The sequence below is a fragment of the Perca fluviatilis genome, chromosome 18 (genome assembly GCF_010015445.1).
Source record: "Perca fluviatilis chromosome 18, GENO_Pfluv_1.0, whole genome shotgun sequence".
Classification (NCBI taxonomy): domain Eukaryota; kingdom Metazoa; phylum Chordata; class Actinopteri; order Perciformes; family Percidae; genus Perca; species Perca fluviatilis.
Window position 1 is genome coordinate 30,989,146 of NC_053129.1, and position 16,301 is coordinate 31,005,446.

The 16,301-nt window shown below is 42.0% G+C and overlaps 1 protein-coding gene across 1 annotated transcript; it reads right to left on the minus strand.

Annotated features, from left to right (window-relative positions):
• Window positions 1-2,976: 2,976 nt before the first annotated feature.
• Window positions 2,977-16,292, minus strand: tatdn3 (TatD DNase domain containing 3). The gene is given in 12 exon segments (XM_039782278.1): window positions 2,977-3,129; window positions 3,131-3,263; window positions 4,084-4,141; window positions 4,580-4,660; window positions 5,741-5,853; window positions 5,938-5,993; window positions 9,461-9,570; window positions 11,695-11,757; window positions 13,238-13,322; window positions 15,179-15,252; window positions 15,696-15,728; window positions 16,162-16,292. Coding segments are annotated over 12 exon segments (909 nt in total). The 5' UTR covers window positions 16,219-16,292; the 3' UTR covers window positions 2,977-3,083.
• Window positions 16,293-16,301: the final 9 nt, after the last annotated feature.

The window sequence follows — 16,301 nt, forward strand, 5'->3', positions numbered from 1 at the left end:
AAAAGATCTTTGGCGCTCTTCTTCAGGTTTCGCTTTGCCATGGAAACAGCAGGATCACTACAGTGACTACACTTTGGATAATTTATAACCACAGACTGTATAAATAACTTCATAACAAGAAAAACAGGCTACACCAAAGAAAAAAAAACACAATGTCGGGACCTGAAGAGCAGCGGGCTCTCCTGGAGCTGAACCGGCAGAGGGAGACGTGGTGTCAGGTGGAGATGACTCCCCAGCAGTCCTGGGAGAGGACCCAGAGGAGGCATTACAGGAGTCACCTGCGGACCAGCCCGGTGCTCCTCAGCGCTCTGACCGGCGGGCCGGAGCGCAGGGCGGGCCGCGGCGACCGGCCGCCCCCCTCCACGCTCCTGCAGAGAAGGCACTTCGAAGAGAGCTGTGAGAAGGCTTGTTTTTGGAGATTTTACTGAAATATATCCCTGTAGACCTAATGTCTCTTTGGGAAGTTACAGTGTGTGTGTGTGTGTGTGTGTGTGTCAATGTCTATAATTATTTAAAAATGTCTATAATTAATTAAAAAAAAAAATTATACTGAGGGCCTGGAGGGAGGTGATGCTCAATATTTAAATCTACAACATTCCCACAGGGACTTACACAGATTAATGTAGTTTCTAAAAAGTGCACGATTCAGAAAATGTCACGATTCGATTCAATATAAATTTTTAGGCTCAAGATCGATTCAAAATCGATTCTCGATTAAAAAAACGATTCACAATATATAAATGTAGTTACTTTTCCCATGTGATTGCAGTAGACATAAAAATAAAATAAAAAATATATAAAATATATATATATATATATTGTATTTTTTTATTAAAAAATATTAATTGATTTTTGGAATTCTATGAATCGATTTTGAATCATTAGAGCTTGAATCACAATTCGATTGTGAATCAATTTATTTTTGCACACTCCTACAAAGCTATGCTGTGATATTTGTCCAGTGGCATTATAGATTTGATGACTGTATTTCTTTTGTGTGTATAGAAAAACTGGAATGAAAGTAGAGCTGCAAAGATGAATCGATTAGTTGCCAACTATTAAATGAGTCTGCAAGTGTTTTCATAGTCGATTAATCGGTTCAAGTCTTTTTTTAATGAAAAGTAAATAATTCTCTGGTTCAGGCTTCCTAAATGTGAATATTGTTCTACTTTCTTCTCTCCTCTGTGACAGTAAACTGAATATCTTTGAGTTGTGGAATAAAACAAGTCATTTGAGGACGTCATCTTGGGCTTTAGGCAAAACGGATTGTTTTCACCATTTTTCGGACATTTTATAGATCAAACAACTAATCGATTCATCGAGAATATAATCTAAATATTCTGTCTGTAATACCTCTTTCCTTCTCTTCCAGATGAATCGCAGCTGGTGTAGGCGGCCGTAGCCTGACGAGAACCCACAAGCTAAAACAACTAATGGAGCTCAGCGTAAATTCTTTCAGGAAGACTTCAAATAACTTCAATCACCGCTCTCTCTTCCCTAAAAAAACAAAAATCAGCTGTTTAGAGGCGTTCTCTTTTCAGTTAAACCATTCAGAATCGGCCATGAACTTCCCGGCGCCAATCACAACATTACATCCCTGCTTTAAATCTGTTTCTCTCCCTGCTGCTGTCAGCTGTCATTTCAGGCAAAGCGTGGGACCCTCCTCCTCCTCTTCCACCTCCGGTCATCGTCACCCGCGGCACCCTGGGTCCTCCTCCGGCAGACCGCTCCATCTGCTCCTTCGGTCTGGTCTTCGGGCTCGTTCACCGCCACCACCAGTGTCTGGACTCACATTTCATTATGCATATGAACAATGAACCTTTGCATATGTGCAAAGTCTCTCCTGATTGAAATACACATTGGAGCTGACCAACACTTCAACTTTCAGTGTTTTATTTCCATAAACACAGAACAGAATACATCATAGTGAAATATTCCTGTATATGTATATTTCTGTGTAACTTGAGTTACGGTTGTCCTATTAGTCCAAAACTTTGGTCCAGAGTAAAATATCTTAACCAGTGTAATTACGCACGACTAACTCTTTTTCAGCCCTAGCTGTGATTGGGCTAAATGATAATAGAGCATGCTATCTTGCTATCATTAGCGTCACTGTGCATTATGTGGTAAAACGGTTTGTTAGCATGCTAAAGTTAGTATTAAGCTCAGAATGCAGCAGAGTCTAAAGGTGTTTTCACACCTATAGTTCATTCTGGTCCGAATCAGTTGATGAGTTTGTAAACTTGGAGCGGTTTCCTCTTGATTCAGTTTTAGTTACACGTGGAAAAATCCAAGCGTACTGTAAGGAATTATTGTTGAAAATACTGGCCCGAAGGCCGTATCCGGATCTGACTCCAATTATTTAAACCACACTAAGGGTATGTTTAGACTGAAACAATCTGAAGAGAAAAGGCAAAAGTGGCGTGGCGTTCCCACTTTTTATTCCGCATTTACACAAGCGTTATGGGGGGGAAATCTGCGTTCATATGGTGACGCAATAGTGTGTGAAATGCGAGTCCACAAAGTCTGCGCGCCTGCGTAGAACCTTCCTTCTACTTCCTTCTACTTGTCTCCCTCTCCTCTCCCTTGTAGCGCGAAGCGAACAACTAAAGCTGACAATTTTGTCTGGATAGACGAGGAGGTGGAGTTATTGCTCCAAACAATGCACACACAGACACGCACGCGGCACACACACACGGCGCACACACACAAATGCGGGGCGCACGGCACACACACACACGCGCGTACACGCACGCGGTGGAGCGTTTTTATGATTTCCACTCTGGAGGGTGGCATCACTTTTTTGCGTTTTTATGCCCCAAAAATGCCATCGTCGTCTAAACGAAAGGCACATCTGATCAAATATTTTGTCGTTTTCACCTGCAAGCGTATTTGTGTAAACAGGGCCTAATTCCCGCACGTCTGTTGATGGGACTTATGACACCAGGACTCAAAGAGCAAATCTGAGATGATAGATTCAAGTCAAGCAAAGTTTATTAAGTCCAGCAGTTAAGTTTACAACACATATGTGGGTTCACAAATGACACTAAGTTTCCCTAGCTTCAGACACGAGTGTACGGAGCTCAGGTCAGCAAAGTCTCGGTCAAGTTGTGAGCCCCGTTCTGCACTGTTCTTATCCTCTTCTTGCAGGGCGGTGTCCTCGTCTGTCTCTAGCCAGAAACTGCTATCTTCATACACCACACACGTCAGGGTTGGGGCATCTTTGTGGTGTAACTGTAACTTCCTCTTCTTGTTCTCGTAACCTTTAAAAAATGCACTTTTATGCCATAAGGCCTACACTATTTTAATGACTTAAGCTTAACCTTCTGTGCATCAAGAGGTCATCTGGAGTACTTTTAACCACTTCCTCAATTTGACTGCAGACAGCTCTTTTGCAACTAGCACATGCACACGTGTCATTTCAAATCACGCAAAAACGTTCCCTCCTCTTATTGGCCAGATGTGTCTAGGGCAGGAGCAAGAAAGTTAATACAGGAAAAAGGTCCTGTGTTATGGACTATGACTTAATGGTCAAATCAGCTCATTTCATTTAAATTTAATCAGACATTGTTTCATGAGCGAAGTTGCTACATCTGCTCTGGTCGCCTACACTTCGCTCTGCTCTGCCGGTGTCTGTCTCCAACTTTAGCGGCGGCTGGTTTGACCACGGAAATGTGAGTGACGGACGCGGAGCTTAACTGCTGTCTTCTACAGTTAGTATGCTCTGCCGCATCGCATATTGCGAAGCACACCTGACTACAGCAGACATTAGCTCAGACTGGGGGAATATAAATATAGTTGGCGCGGTGCAAGGTCGGATCACGTTCTCACCACAAACTAACCACTCCAGAGTTTGATTGAAAGCGTACCGAGACCTGCAGGTGTGAAAGCGCCCTCACAAAGCACAGCCTATAGTGATGAAATGATAAGCCGATAACTCCTTTCTTTGAGTTGCCTCTGCTGCCACCCTCAGGCCAAACATTGCATTTCAGAAACATGTGTACTGCACGCGAGTGTCAACTTTGGGGAAAAGTCTGTGTGCATTTTGAGCGGTGACGAGCTGAACAGTTTGTGACGACAGACCTTTGATGTCAGCGATGTACCGGCAGGACAGAACGATGTTACAGGGCTCGTTCCTCACCTGGGAGACAGAAAAAAACATGGAGAAGCAGCTGTGTGGCACAATTTAATGAGCACCTATTTTTTTTTTCATCTTTAAGTGTGTTAACCAGTTTTTTTTGTGTATGTAATAGATGTACAAAGTACAAAAAAAAATTCACTCTGCCCATAGCTGCTTCCTGAGCAAGCACAGTCTGCCCAGTGGCTTGTTTGAATTTGATTGACCAATCACAACAGAGTAGGCCAGCTGACCAATCACAACAGAGTTGTGCTTTTCAGGAAACCACAGAGTGTTTCAAACAGAGGAGCTGCAGCTCAGTATGAGAAACATAATATGTTTTTTGAACATCAAAGCATGTAAGCCTTATCTAGGAGACCCCGAGAGTACAAATATGCTGTTGAAAAGAAGTATAATATGGGCTCTTTAAACATGATGAAATGTAAACATTTTGAAACGTACATGCTTGTCGAGCCCCAGTGCAGGAGAGTCAGTTTCGAGACAGATGTGTTCCAGCGGGATCTGCTTGATCAGTTTGTCTCTCTGTATGGTGGTAATAAAATCTGTGTTATCGTCATTATATTGGACTGATTTTCCGCTTCGATCCCCCTACAGGTTGGAAGCGGAATTGTCCATTACTGTTACCATTACCATTATCCTTATGTCTCATTCAAACTACAGATCTGCTACCAATTTAGGATCGTTTTTTTAATTCTTTCCATCTGTTGAATGAGTGACCAAGGTTGTCTCATCTTTTCGCCCGGGCCCTACCACTGTCACGTTTAGCTTTTTTTTTTCTAACTTCAATTATTTTCCTTTTCGCTTTGCTAATTCTGCCCCAGTATCAGCCCGAACCACAAAATTAAATCTTCTCCTGATTCCTTTTAACTGGCTAACGTACGACTCACTGCCAAACTTTGACTGGAAAATTGTAAACAATGTGTGGCGTAAACCGTTTTGGTTTGATTTGGCGGGAATCTGACCCGGGCAGAAGCATTAAGAATAACTTTATAGAAATAGCCAATCTTCTCTCTGATTGCTTCTGTAGGTCATATAGAGGCATTGTTAGGTAGTATCAAACTGAAATTCAACTTGCACACTACTCATTCACATGTCGTTTCCTACTGCTAAACAGTGTGCATTCTATAAGTTGGGTGGGTTTCTTCACCAATAGTGCATCACGTGGCAGAGAGAACATACTAGACTTCATCTGCATATTGTATATGGCTGCAGCAGAGCCAAAGTTCAGCTCAAGTTTTATGGATTGCAAAAAATGCAGGAAAAATGCAGACATGAACGTTTCTGTTGCACAATCATGAGACCAAAGACCATTGTGATGATGATGTATGCACTCATTTGGGTGCTTAAGCACATATTAACTTCTTTGTCTTGAACATATAGTAAATTCCCCAAGGATTTACCCTACCTATATAATCATAAATGCCATAAGATACACCTAACCGCAAAATGGACGCTCGTACTGACGAGGGAAGGTTTTTATGGAACAACGGCTCAATAATTGTTTTCGGTTTTGTTTTTTTATCCTTATAGCTCCTAAAATACATAATCTGTAACATCTTTTCAAAATGATCAAACCCACGAGAAGTGTGATTTCACACTGACCTGTTGGTTCCTGCAGACAGCGGGGGGAAAGGAGAACAGGAATCCGGCCTTCACGCCCTCCAGAGCTACCGCCGGCTTCCCCGCAAAGTTATGAAGCAGAGCCCGACTGACACCTGACGGACCAATCACAACACGCGGCACGCCAAAACGTGGGTTTTGCAGCCGTGGAAATGTACAAAGTAGAGCGGGACACCCACCTTGTTCTCTCATGGTCGCTATGACGACCTTCGCAGCTGATCGGGAGTGGACGTTCCTGTGCAGAAAACGGGAAACAAAAAGAGTCAGTAGAACAATTGGTGGATAGTTACGGCTGCTAGTCTGAAGGCCAAAACACAACGACATTTCACAAAAGACAATCACATTTCTGATAACAACATTTCACAAATGTCTAGCCTGACGTGGTCATACTCCGATTCTAGTCAGAACATGAGTCTGATGCTGCTCCACTGGGCTGTGATTATGGGGCGTGTTTCAACCGAACCAGGAGAGAAAATGCCTCTGCACTCAACTGGATAGACCTCCAACCAATCAGAGCAGCGGAGACAGACGTCACAGAAGCTGCGAGTCAAAGGCAGGCTTCGACAGAGCAAAGGCAGAGGCGGCAGTTTCCGTGTCGTGCGGACGGGTGTGGCGATGTGTATACACGAGGAGTGTTGTTTTTGGCGGCCGGTTTTAATTTGAGTTTTAGTCTAGTCTTTGTGTCAAGCTGTCATTTTAGTCGTTATTAGTTTTAGTCACGTTCATACACTTTTTAGTCTAATCAAGTTTCAGTCGACTAAAAGTCTGAGCATTTTAGTCTTATTTTAGTAAGAATTATCCATGACTATTTTAGACTAGTTTTGATGACATTTAGTCTAGTTTTAGTCAGTGAAAATTGTATTTTAGTCTCTTTTTAATAATAGAATTCTATTTAATCCAGTCAATATAGTATAAGTACCTAGTAGTATAGACAAAACCAAAATGTTGGCCAACAAGGGATGCTTACTACACACAGTCAGTCAGATAGGAACTAACACACACACACACACACACACACACACACACACACACACACACACACACACACACACACACACACACACACACACACACAACACACACACACACACACACACACACACACACACACACACACACAGGTTTGTGGCACTATCTTTGTGGGGACCCGTCATTGACATAATGCATTCCCTAGCCCCTTACCCTCACCTTAACCATCACAACTAAATGCCTAACCTTACCCTTACCCTCACCCTAACCATAACCTAATTATATCCCTAATCCTAAAACCAAGTCTTAACCTTCAAACAGCCCTTTAAACTTGTGGGTTCCCACACAGCTGTCGGGACCCCACAAGTATATTGGACTCCCGATTTTTGGACCCCACAAATATAGTTAAACAAGAACACACACACACACGTTTGTCTCCGTCGTTTTCAGCTCCAGTGGCTAGCGTCTAAAGCTAACGTTAAAATGAGACACGTTAACCACAGCCTCATGAGCTGGCATTAGCTTTCTAAAATAGAAAGCAACGTTACGTTAAGGTCTTGACTTACCTCAGTTTCATTATGGAATGGTTTGAGATGTCTCTTAAGGTTCGTGGTGTTTTTTCTTGTGATTTTGTGGCCGCATTTCTCCCCATCTTTTTCCACAACACACTGCGTTTTCTTTTCCACTTCTATGTAATGAACGTTTTTCCAAATGCTGTTTATTCTTTTTCTCCCAAGGACGAACTCCGGCTAGCTGGCCGGCCATCGGTCCCAGCTTTCCTGTGTCAGACTTCATTTAGTTTGTTGTCGTTTACACTCGTCTCACTCTCTCGTTTTTATTCGTCAACAACGTTGCATTATACATTTAATTGTAGTCATCGTCACAGGACCAGCATTTACGTTGCGTCTCGTTTTCGTCACGTGATAACGGTTCGTTGACGACGATATTTAGTCATAATTTGCGTTGACCAAAACAACACTATGCGTACGTGATCGCGGTTCTCTGTTCGATATCTTCCATAACAGACGCGATGGCAGCCATCTTTGTTGTAAATAAATTCAACCCAAGCGCTCTTTGGTGACGTGGTTGATTACGTTACTGTTGATCATCCATCCGTCATCGTATAAAGCCCGCCCTGACAATTTTGATTGGTCCAAACAGCTCTGGTTGGAGCATAGTTGCTCCACAACGGATCAAGTCCAGACCGAACTTCCCGACCTCAGATGTTGTGGGCGGGGCTTCGTTCGGCCGGCATCCAAGGCTACAACATTTCACAAAACAACAACACTGTGGCGTTTTCTGAAATGTCGTTGTGTTTTGTCCTTCAGGGCCACCGTAATTTCCCCATGTAATTTGTGATTTATTTATTTTTTAGTATACATTTGAATCAACTATGTTGTTATTGGTTTTCCACTCAGTCACTCATGCATGCCTAAGGGACAATTAGTGCTTGTACCGTATAATCACTTCCTACCATTGTAATGGAAAATGTTTATAGTTATGAATTATGCTTACTTGAAACAAGAACACAAGAACACTGTTGTATTGAAAAAGGTTACTAAGAGCAAACGGAAAACTATTTTTGTTATATTTAATCGCGTCAGCATCTGCATAACACTGCAACAATGTGAGACATTATCACACCCAGACACAAGCGCGCTTAGACGGTTCCTGTTTTAAAGGTTCAACTTATGACCATGTGGGTGCTTCCTCTTTTGAGTGTTCCTCTTTCTGTGTAAGAAGGATGCTAACATTCTGCATGTACTTTGAGAGCTCTTTCTCTGCATTCTGCAGCAGTGTGGTGAAACCAGCTGTCCACTCTCAAGCAATAATACTTATGACTCTTCCACATGGCACTCTGATGTTTTGTGAAAGTTGCGTTTCTGCTTAAAAGTAATGAAACAAACAAAGAGAGTTTGAGTTTCCTCATCTTTCGTTATTGAAGACATCTTTACTCACTCTGCTACATATAAATGTCCACCACACCATGAAAATAAGTTAGCTAAATGGTGGCAGCACTGTTTCTAACCACTTTATCCAAATGCTTGCCCTTGTGGGGGGGGGGGTGATTGTTGGGTCTCTGTAAGTGTAGTCTATATCCACGACGTTCCACTTCCGGGATTGCTCCGATGAGGCAGGACATGCCGCCGGATGCCTGTCTTTTCGCTGATGTCCGTCCCCTTCCTCTTCCTTTGTGTTGGCGTTCTAACCTCTGGTGGATTTGTGAGGACTATGGTTAACTGCTCCTCAGATCTCTGCAGGGTAAATCCAGACAGCTAGCTAGACTATCTGTCCAGTCTGAGTTTTCTGTCGCATGACTAAAACCACTTTTAAAAACGTACACGTTCCACCAAAACGAGGTCCTTCCTGAGGCTATTTTGCAGCGGCTCCATGCGGAGCTTAGCCATGACGATTGGGATTGGTTGAAAGAAATGCCAATAAACCAGAGCACATTTTTGTCCCATCCCGGAATGCTGTGTGGACTAGCCAGACCTTCCACCGCAGCGCCGGTAGGAAGGTCTGGCTATGCCAGACTACTGTAAGTGTGTCTGAGTGTGTTCTAGACCTACTCTACCTGTAAAGTGTCCCAAGATAACTTTTGTTATGATTTGACACAATCAATAAAAATGAATTGAATCTATGAAAACCAACCTCTCTGGTTCAGCAGCAGGACAATAAATAAAATAGAAGTGAAAAACATGCAACGGTATTATTCTCTCCTACTGGTCTCACACAGGCAGGTCAAGCTTCTTGGCGATGTTTAGCTGCTTAACGAAGACGTATATCTGGCCGTCTCGGTCCTGCTGAGTGGGAGCACACCACGGCGTGAAGTCTAAACCAATCTGGAAACAAGAGTAGACAACGATATCACTTGTAGTATCCCAGGAGCCATTAGCTGTGTTGTGGTTTTATTAGAAAGATTAGTTGCTCAAATGTCCTTCTAATGGTCACTATAAATATTACGCAATGACAATTACAGATGTGTAGCTAGCTAATGGCTGCCTAGTGCGGTCTTCATTTTGTGTTTGTTTTTTTAACGATTTTACAGGTCAAAAACTTTCGCTTTCAAGTCAAATCAAGTCTTTAGAATCCGAATCAGAAAAAAGCAGTGGGGGCAGATCTCACTGTGCTTCCAACCCGATCCATAAAAATAACAGTTATGGAAATGGGACTCTGGGACTGTTGACTTAGCCCTGCGGTGCCTGAAATCTGCTCTGACAAACACACACATTCCTCAACAGGCAGAGACAGAATGAAGGGTGTGTGTGTGTGTGTGTGTGTGTGTGTGTGTGGAATCAGCCAGTTTAGTGTTTTCAGGCTTTCAGTGATGTTGTTAACATAAAGATAAACTACTAGCTCCACTTATAATCATGTTTTTCAAAAGAAACTATGCTTTTTAAAATTATTTTACATGATGACTAACTGATGGATATGTCAAACTAAAAGGCAACTAAGCTCTATTTTAAAATTAGAATTGGTGAAACAGCGTCCGAGTGAGTTTATTTTGCATTTTATCTCTAACTAAGGTACCTTGTAGTAGTAGTATTAAATTAGGTTGTTTTGCTTTGTAAATGGGTGTATATATGCATGCGCCTACGGCATCGGTTAGCTTATCTTGCAGTATTGTTAATATGCAACCTAACTCTGGTGTGTGTGTGTGTATATGTGTGTGTGTGTGTGTGTGTGTGTGTGTGTGTGTGTGTGTGTGTGTGTGTTGTGACCAACGCTGCTCAGTGCTCATTTACTTTTCCTCACAAGGTCAGAAGGTCAGTTGGGAGTTTTAACTACTTTACTTTACCAGCAGTCACATTAAAGTTAGGATTTGTTAACTTTGTGCATACGACTGTGTGATAATGGGCTGTCGTTTCATTGAAGCCTGTGTGATCTCTGATCTCTTTGTGAACGCTGGTGGAGGACCATTTGGAGTTTGAGACCTTGAGAGTGAGGACACCTTGTCCTCTGTCTTTGAAAAGCTGTTGTTTGAAAAACAACAGAGTGAAAAAAATTCCCCCACTGGGGATGGTGCAGCCACATGTGTGGAAGCCTGTGTAATCTTAATTCTGTATGAACGGAGACAGTCGTGTATTACAATGGATGCAACAATGTGTCTAAAATGGTGGTGTGGAGGACTAATTGGAGTTTGAGACCTTGAGAGCCACTCCTTTGAAGAGCTGTTCAAAGGTTAAGGAGGGATTGTGTTAAGGTGACAGTAAGGGCCTCTGGGATGTATTATGTCAGTATTGGTCCAACAGGTATAGAAATTAGGGATGGCAATCGATTAAAAATTGATAAAAAATTGAAATTTTCATCTGTTTTAAATGTACTTTAAATTGAATATCTTCAAGTGGTATTTGAGACTCAACTACTTTGGTGGTAGTCTCGCATTGCCGGACCTTCCTCCACAGCGCCACGGAGGAGGGTCTGGCTAGTCCACACAGTATTCCGGGATGGGAGAAAAACGTGCTCTGGTTTATTGGCATTTCTTTAAACCAATCACAATCGTCTTGGGCGGTACTAAGCACCGGACGGAACCACGGGAAGGAACTTTTGGTGGAACGTGTACGTTCAAAAGTAGTTTTAGTCGTGCAGCAGAAAACTCAGATTGGACAGATAGTCTAGCTAGCTGTCTGGATTTACCCTGCAGAGATCTGAGGAGCAGTTAACCATAGTCCTCACAAATCCACCGGAGTAGAAAATGCCAACACAAAGAAAGCGAAAGGTGACGGATATCGGGCAGAAATTAGTTACATCCGTCGGGATTTCTGTCGGCAACGGAGCAATCCTGGAAGTGGAACGTGGTGGATATATAGACTACTCTGGTGCTAACTCAGTTCACATCTACAGTACTTGCAAATAACTTTTATTCTTTAGTTGAAACCAAACTTGCCATTCAAAAGATAGAAATACAAACTTTTGTGTGTGTGTGTGTGTGTGTGTGTGTGTGTGTGTGTGTGTGTGCAGTTTACCTCTCCGATAGCGACGAGGCGTTCCCTGTGTTTGAAGAATTGTGGAAGGGCAGCAGCCAGCTCCTGTGGGAAAGACATCATTCATTCAGCAGCTATTTCACCATTAACACACGACAGGTACATATGTGGATAGTGCACCACAGGGAATGGGTGTGTAGAGAGCATAGTTATTTTCCCAAAGAAAACAAATGTGAATGTATCTCTTTATTATAACTATTAAAACACCGGGTGTTCAACCGACTTTTAAAAAGTCAATTTGCATCTTAACTCTCTTTAAATTGCTACATTTAGTTGCTTTCTGGAACTCCAATCGGCAGCTTGTTTGAATTTTCTTCACATGTTCTCTCTATTCTCTTTTATGGGATCTATTTTATCACATGAGGACCTTGTTCAGAGAAAACAACAGTAGGAAACACAACAAAATAAGAATGCACGATGACATAAAAACCAGAGTAAAAGTCAGTTTCCCTTCTAAAAAATGATGGGTATTTCTGGTGAGCTTCAGTCTACTTTGTGCTTCCAAAGTCCACAAACCTTGAAGGATTTTTCAAGGATTGTGAGAGGCATAAAAGCCCCGGGGGTTTAATATTCTAGCTACTCTAGAGGACACGTTGTATACATTTTTGTACTTTCAATCATACCGTAGCTTAAAGTGCTCATATTATGCTCATTTTCAGGTTCATAATTGTATTTAGAGGTTATATCAGAATAGGTTTACATGGTTTAATTTTCAAAGAAACACCAGATTTTTGTTGTACTGCACATTGCTGCAGCTCCTCTTTTCACCCTGTGTGTTGAGCTCTCTGTTTTAGCTACAGAGTGAGGCATCGCACTTCTGTTCCATCTTTGTTGGGAGTCACACATGCGCAGTACCTAGGTAAGGACTACTAGCCAGTCAGAAGCAGAGTATGAGAGCGTGCCCTGACAGTACCTAGGTAAGGACTACTAGCCAGTCAGAAGCAGAGTATGAGAGCGTGCCCTGACAGTACCTAGGTAAGGACTACTAGCCAGTCAGAAGCAGAGTATGAGGGCGTGCCCTGACAGTACCTAGGTAAGGACTACTAGCCAGTCAGAAGCAGAGTATGAGGGTGTGCCACGCTAGCAGCTAGGCGAGCATTATAACGTGTGTTACAAAGTGACCACGTTTGTCTCTGAAGTAAAGGCTGGACTACAATAGAGCTGTTTGGAGCAGTTTGTGAACAGTGTTTTCTGTTGGAGATGGTAAGTCCCTTTGGGGGGACTAAGGGCTTTTTCACTTTGTAAACCTAAAAACGTGCACAAAAAAGATATACAGTATAACACAATACAGGAAAGGGAAAAAGCCAAAAAGCACAATATGAGTACTTTAAAAGAAAAAAACAAATACACCTTCATCTCCTCTCAGAGTCCCACCCTCCCTCCCTCTGTCTGTCTCACACTCTGAACTCCCTCGATTTGTGTTTTCCTCACCTGGGACACCACTGAGCAGGCTGGCTACAGTTTCTCTCTGAATCTACTAAGTAAAATAATCAAAAGAGGGATGAGGCGCGGCCTGTTTTACTACCTGAGGCTTCACGCTGCGCTGCGCGGGGCCCTCGCCACCCTGCAGCGGATGGATGCCGAAACATGGAGCCACCAGATCCGGATAACTGTGAGAAGAGAATTCCAACGGTAACACCCTGAATAATAAATACAACGCTCTCCAGCTGAGAGCAGCTGTACGGGAACTGTGTCAACAGTTTTTAGGCTTTACATCGTACATTTAAGTTCTGCACTTAGTGTCGGTAAAGTCTGAAAGGTTCTGGAACTTCACTTTTGCCATTTCTTTTAGTTAAGACATTATACTTTTGTCTCTGTTCGTCTAACAGATACAGTGTCTGCAGCTAACTCTCCAGTTAATATGCAAAGACATAGGAACAGCTTTTAAAATGAAATAAGCTCAGTGTTTCTCAAATGGTTGTACGCACACCTCTAGTGAAAGCTATTTCACCATTAACACACGACAGGTACATATGTGGATAGTGCACCACAGGGAATGGGTGTGCAGCCAAAGAATAGAGAGCATAGTTATTTTGCCAAAGAAAACAAATTGTTGTACGCACCCTAGGGGTACTCTGGAGTACTGCAGGGGGTACGTGAGATTTTTGCAAAATGCTCATTTAAAAATATGTCATGAATAATTCCTCAAATAATTCTACTATAATAATGAATGAATGCAGTGATGGATTCTAAACATTTGAAATATGCATTTAAAGGACTTCAGTTACAAGGCTGTTGTTTAGTAAATCAATCACTGCCAGCGCTTGCAGATCTTTATATAGACTTTTTTTTCAAAAAATGTTTTGTGTTGGTAAGGTGGTTGAAAAAAATAAATTAAAAAAATTCAAAGGGGATACATTATTGAAAATAAGTTAGTGAGAAACACTGGTTTAAATGACAATGCAGAATGAGGTAGTGAGACCACCCAAAAAAAGGATTGCATGCATTATACCTGACTATCTTTTTTTTCCTTTTACCTAACCACATATTCTGCAGGCAGAACATGCATTCATTTGTATTCATTAATTTATCTAATCATTTACAGTGCTCAGCATAAGTGAATACACCCAGGCTAAAGTTGACTAAAAAGAGGAATACAAAAAATCATCTTTTGGAAATTGATCTTAATGCCTTAATTAAAAAAAATAGGAAAAGTCCAACCTTTAAAAAAGGACACCAATTTTTTTTGTGAATGAATAATGTATCGTTAATAAATAAATGTTCTTGCAGACGTTTTATTATTTTTATAGGCCAGTTATTTCATGGATCAGGATACTATGCATCCTGATAAAGTTCCCTTGGCCTTTGGAATTAAAATAGCCCCCCAACATCATCACATGCCCTTCACCATACCTAGAGATTGGCATGGGGTACTTTCCATAAGATCATCTCTCAATGCAAATCAAACCAGCTATTAGTCTAACTGAAAGTACCCCATGCCAATATCTAGGTATGGTAAACCAGAGCACGTGTTTTTACCCATCCAAAATGCTGTGTGGACTAGCCGGACTAGTCCAATACTGATATAATACATCCCAGAGGCCCTTACTGGCACTTTCCGAGACTAGTGCAATATCCTTATCGCAGGGGGTGCCCAATATTTGTTAAAGGCAAAATATGTGTCAATCCAGTCTGAAATAAGCATTGTGGTGCTGCAGAAATGCTCCCGGCCTACAAATTGTATCCTACAGACTAAAGAAAAGATCTTTGGTTGGTACAGATCCTCGCAAAAAAATCACACTATAGTCATTTTCATTTGAATATGTTTCAATGAAAATGAGAATAACGATACAAAAATGATCATTCCCTCCAATATCGTGAATCATATCGCAATGTCATTCTATTCATCTAAGTAAAGACTGGCTGACTGTACAAGTTTATCTACATCACACACTATATCATATTTTACGAGACAGACACTATGTATTTCCTAAGACTGATTACATAACAGTGAAGACATACAGACCGTTCCTGCAGCTGGAGAACTCTGTCAAACTCTCTGGCTTCTTCTGTAACTGCAACCAAAGTCTTTACCCCAGCCTACACACACACACACACACACACACACACACACACACACACACACACACACACACACACACACACACACACACACACACACACATACACACACACACACACACACACAGGTTTGTGGCACTATCTTTGTGGGGACCTGTCAGTGACATAATGCATTCCCTAGCCCTTTGCCCTAACCTTAACCATCACAACTAAATGCCTAACCTTAACCCTTACCCTCACCATAACCTAATTCTAACCCTAATCCTAAAACCAAGTCTTAACCATCAAACAGCCCTTTAAAGTTGTGGGGTCCAGCATTTTGGCCCCACAAAGCTGTCGGGACCCTACAGTTATACTGGACTCCCGGTTTATTGGACCTCACGAATATAGTTAAACAAGAACACACACACACACACACACACGTGTAGCAGTATGTTATTTGTGATTGAACTATAAGTTACCTCCCTGGTCCTTTGGATCACATCCTCTAGATCCTGCAAAGACAAAAAAATAAATAATGTTTACTATTTAAGAAAAACTGTAGCTAACAACTGAAATGATGATAAATGCTAACAGCGTGTGTTGTGGTCAACATACAGCTGTTATAAATAAACGTGAATATGTGTGACATTAATACACAGTATAGCAGTCTACAACGGATGTAATGACATGAGAGCGAAATACCTATTTTTTTTTAGGCCTTTTTTGACAGGACAGCTGAAGACATGAAAGGGGAGAGAGAGGGGGAATGACATGAAGCAAAGGGCCGCAGGTCGGAGTCGAACCCGCAGCCGCTGCGTCGAGGAGGAAACCTCTATATATGGGCGCCCGCTCTACCAACTGGGATATCTGGGCGCCCGAGAGCCAAATACTTTTAAAACAACCCTACGTGTTTAGGTTGTTTAACGTCAACTTAGCGCGGCTTACCTCTTCAAACTCACGGGCCGATATATGACAGTGACAGTCAACGAAGCCATACTCCATCGAAAACGTTAAAATAATGAGAGCTAAGAGCGCAAACTATACTGGAAAACTCATAGACAGTATATAAAAAACTGGGACATTTG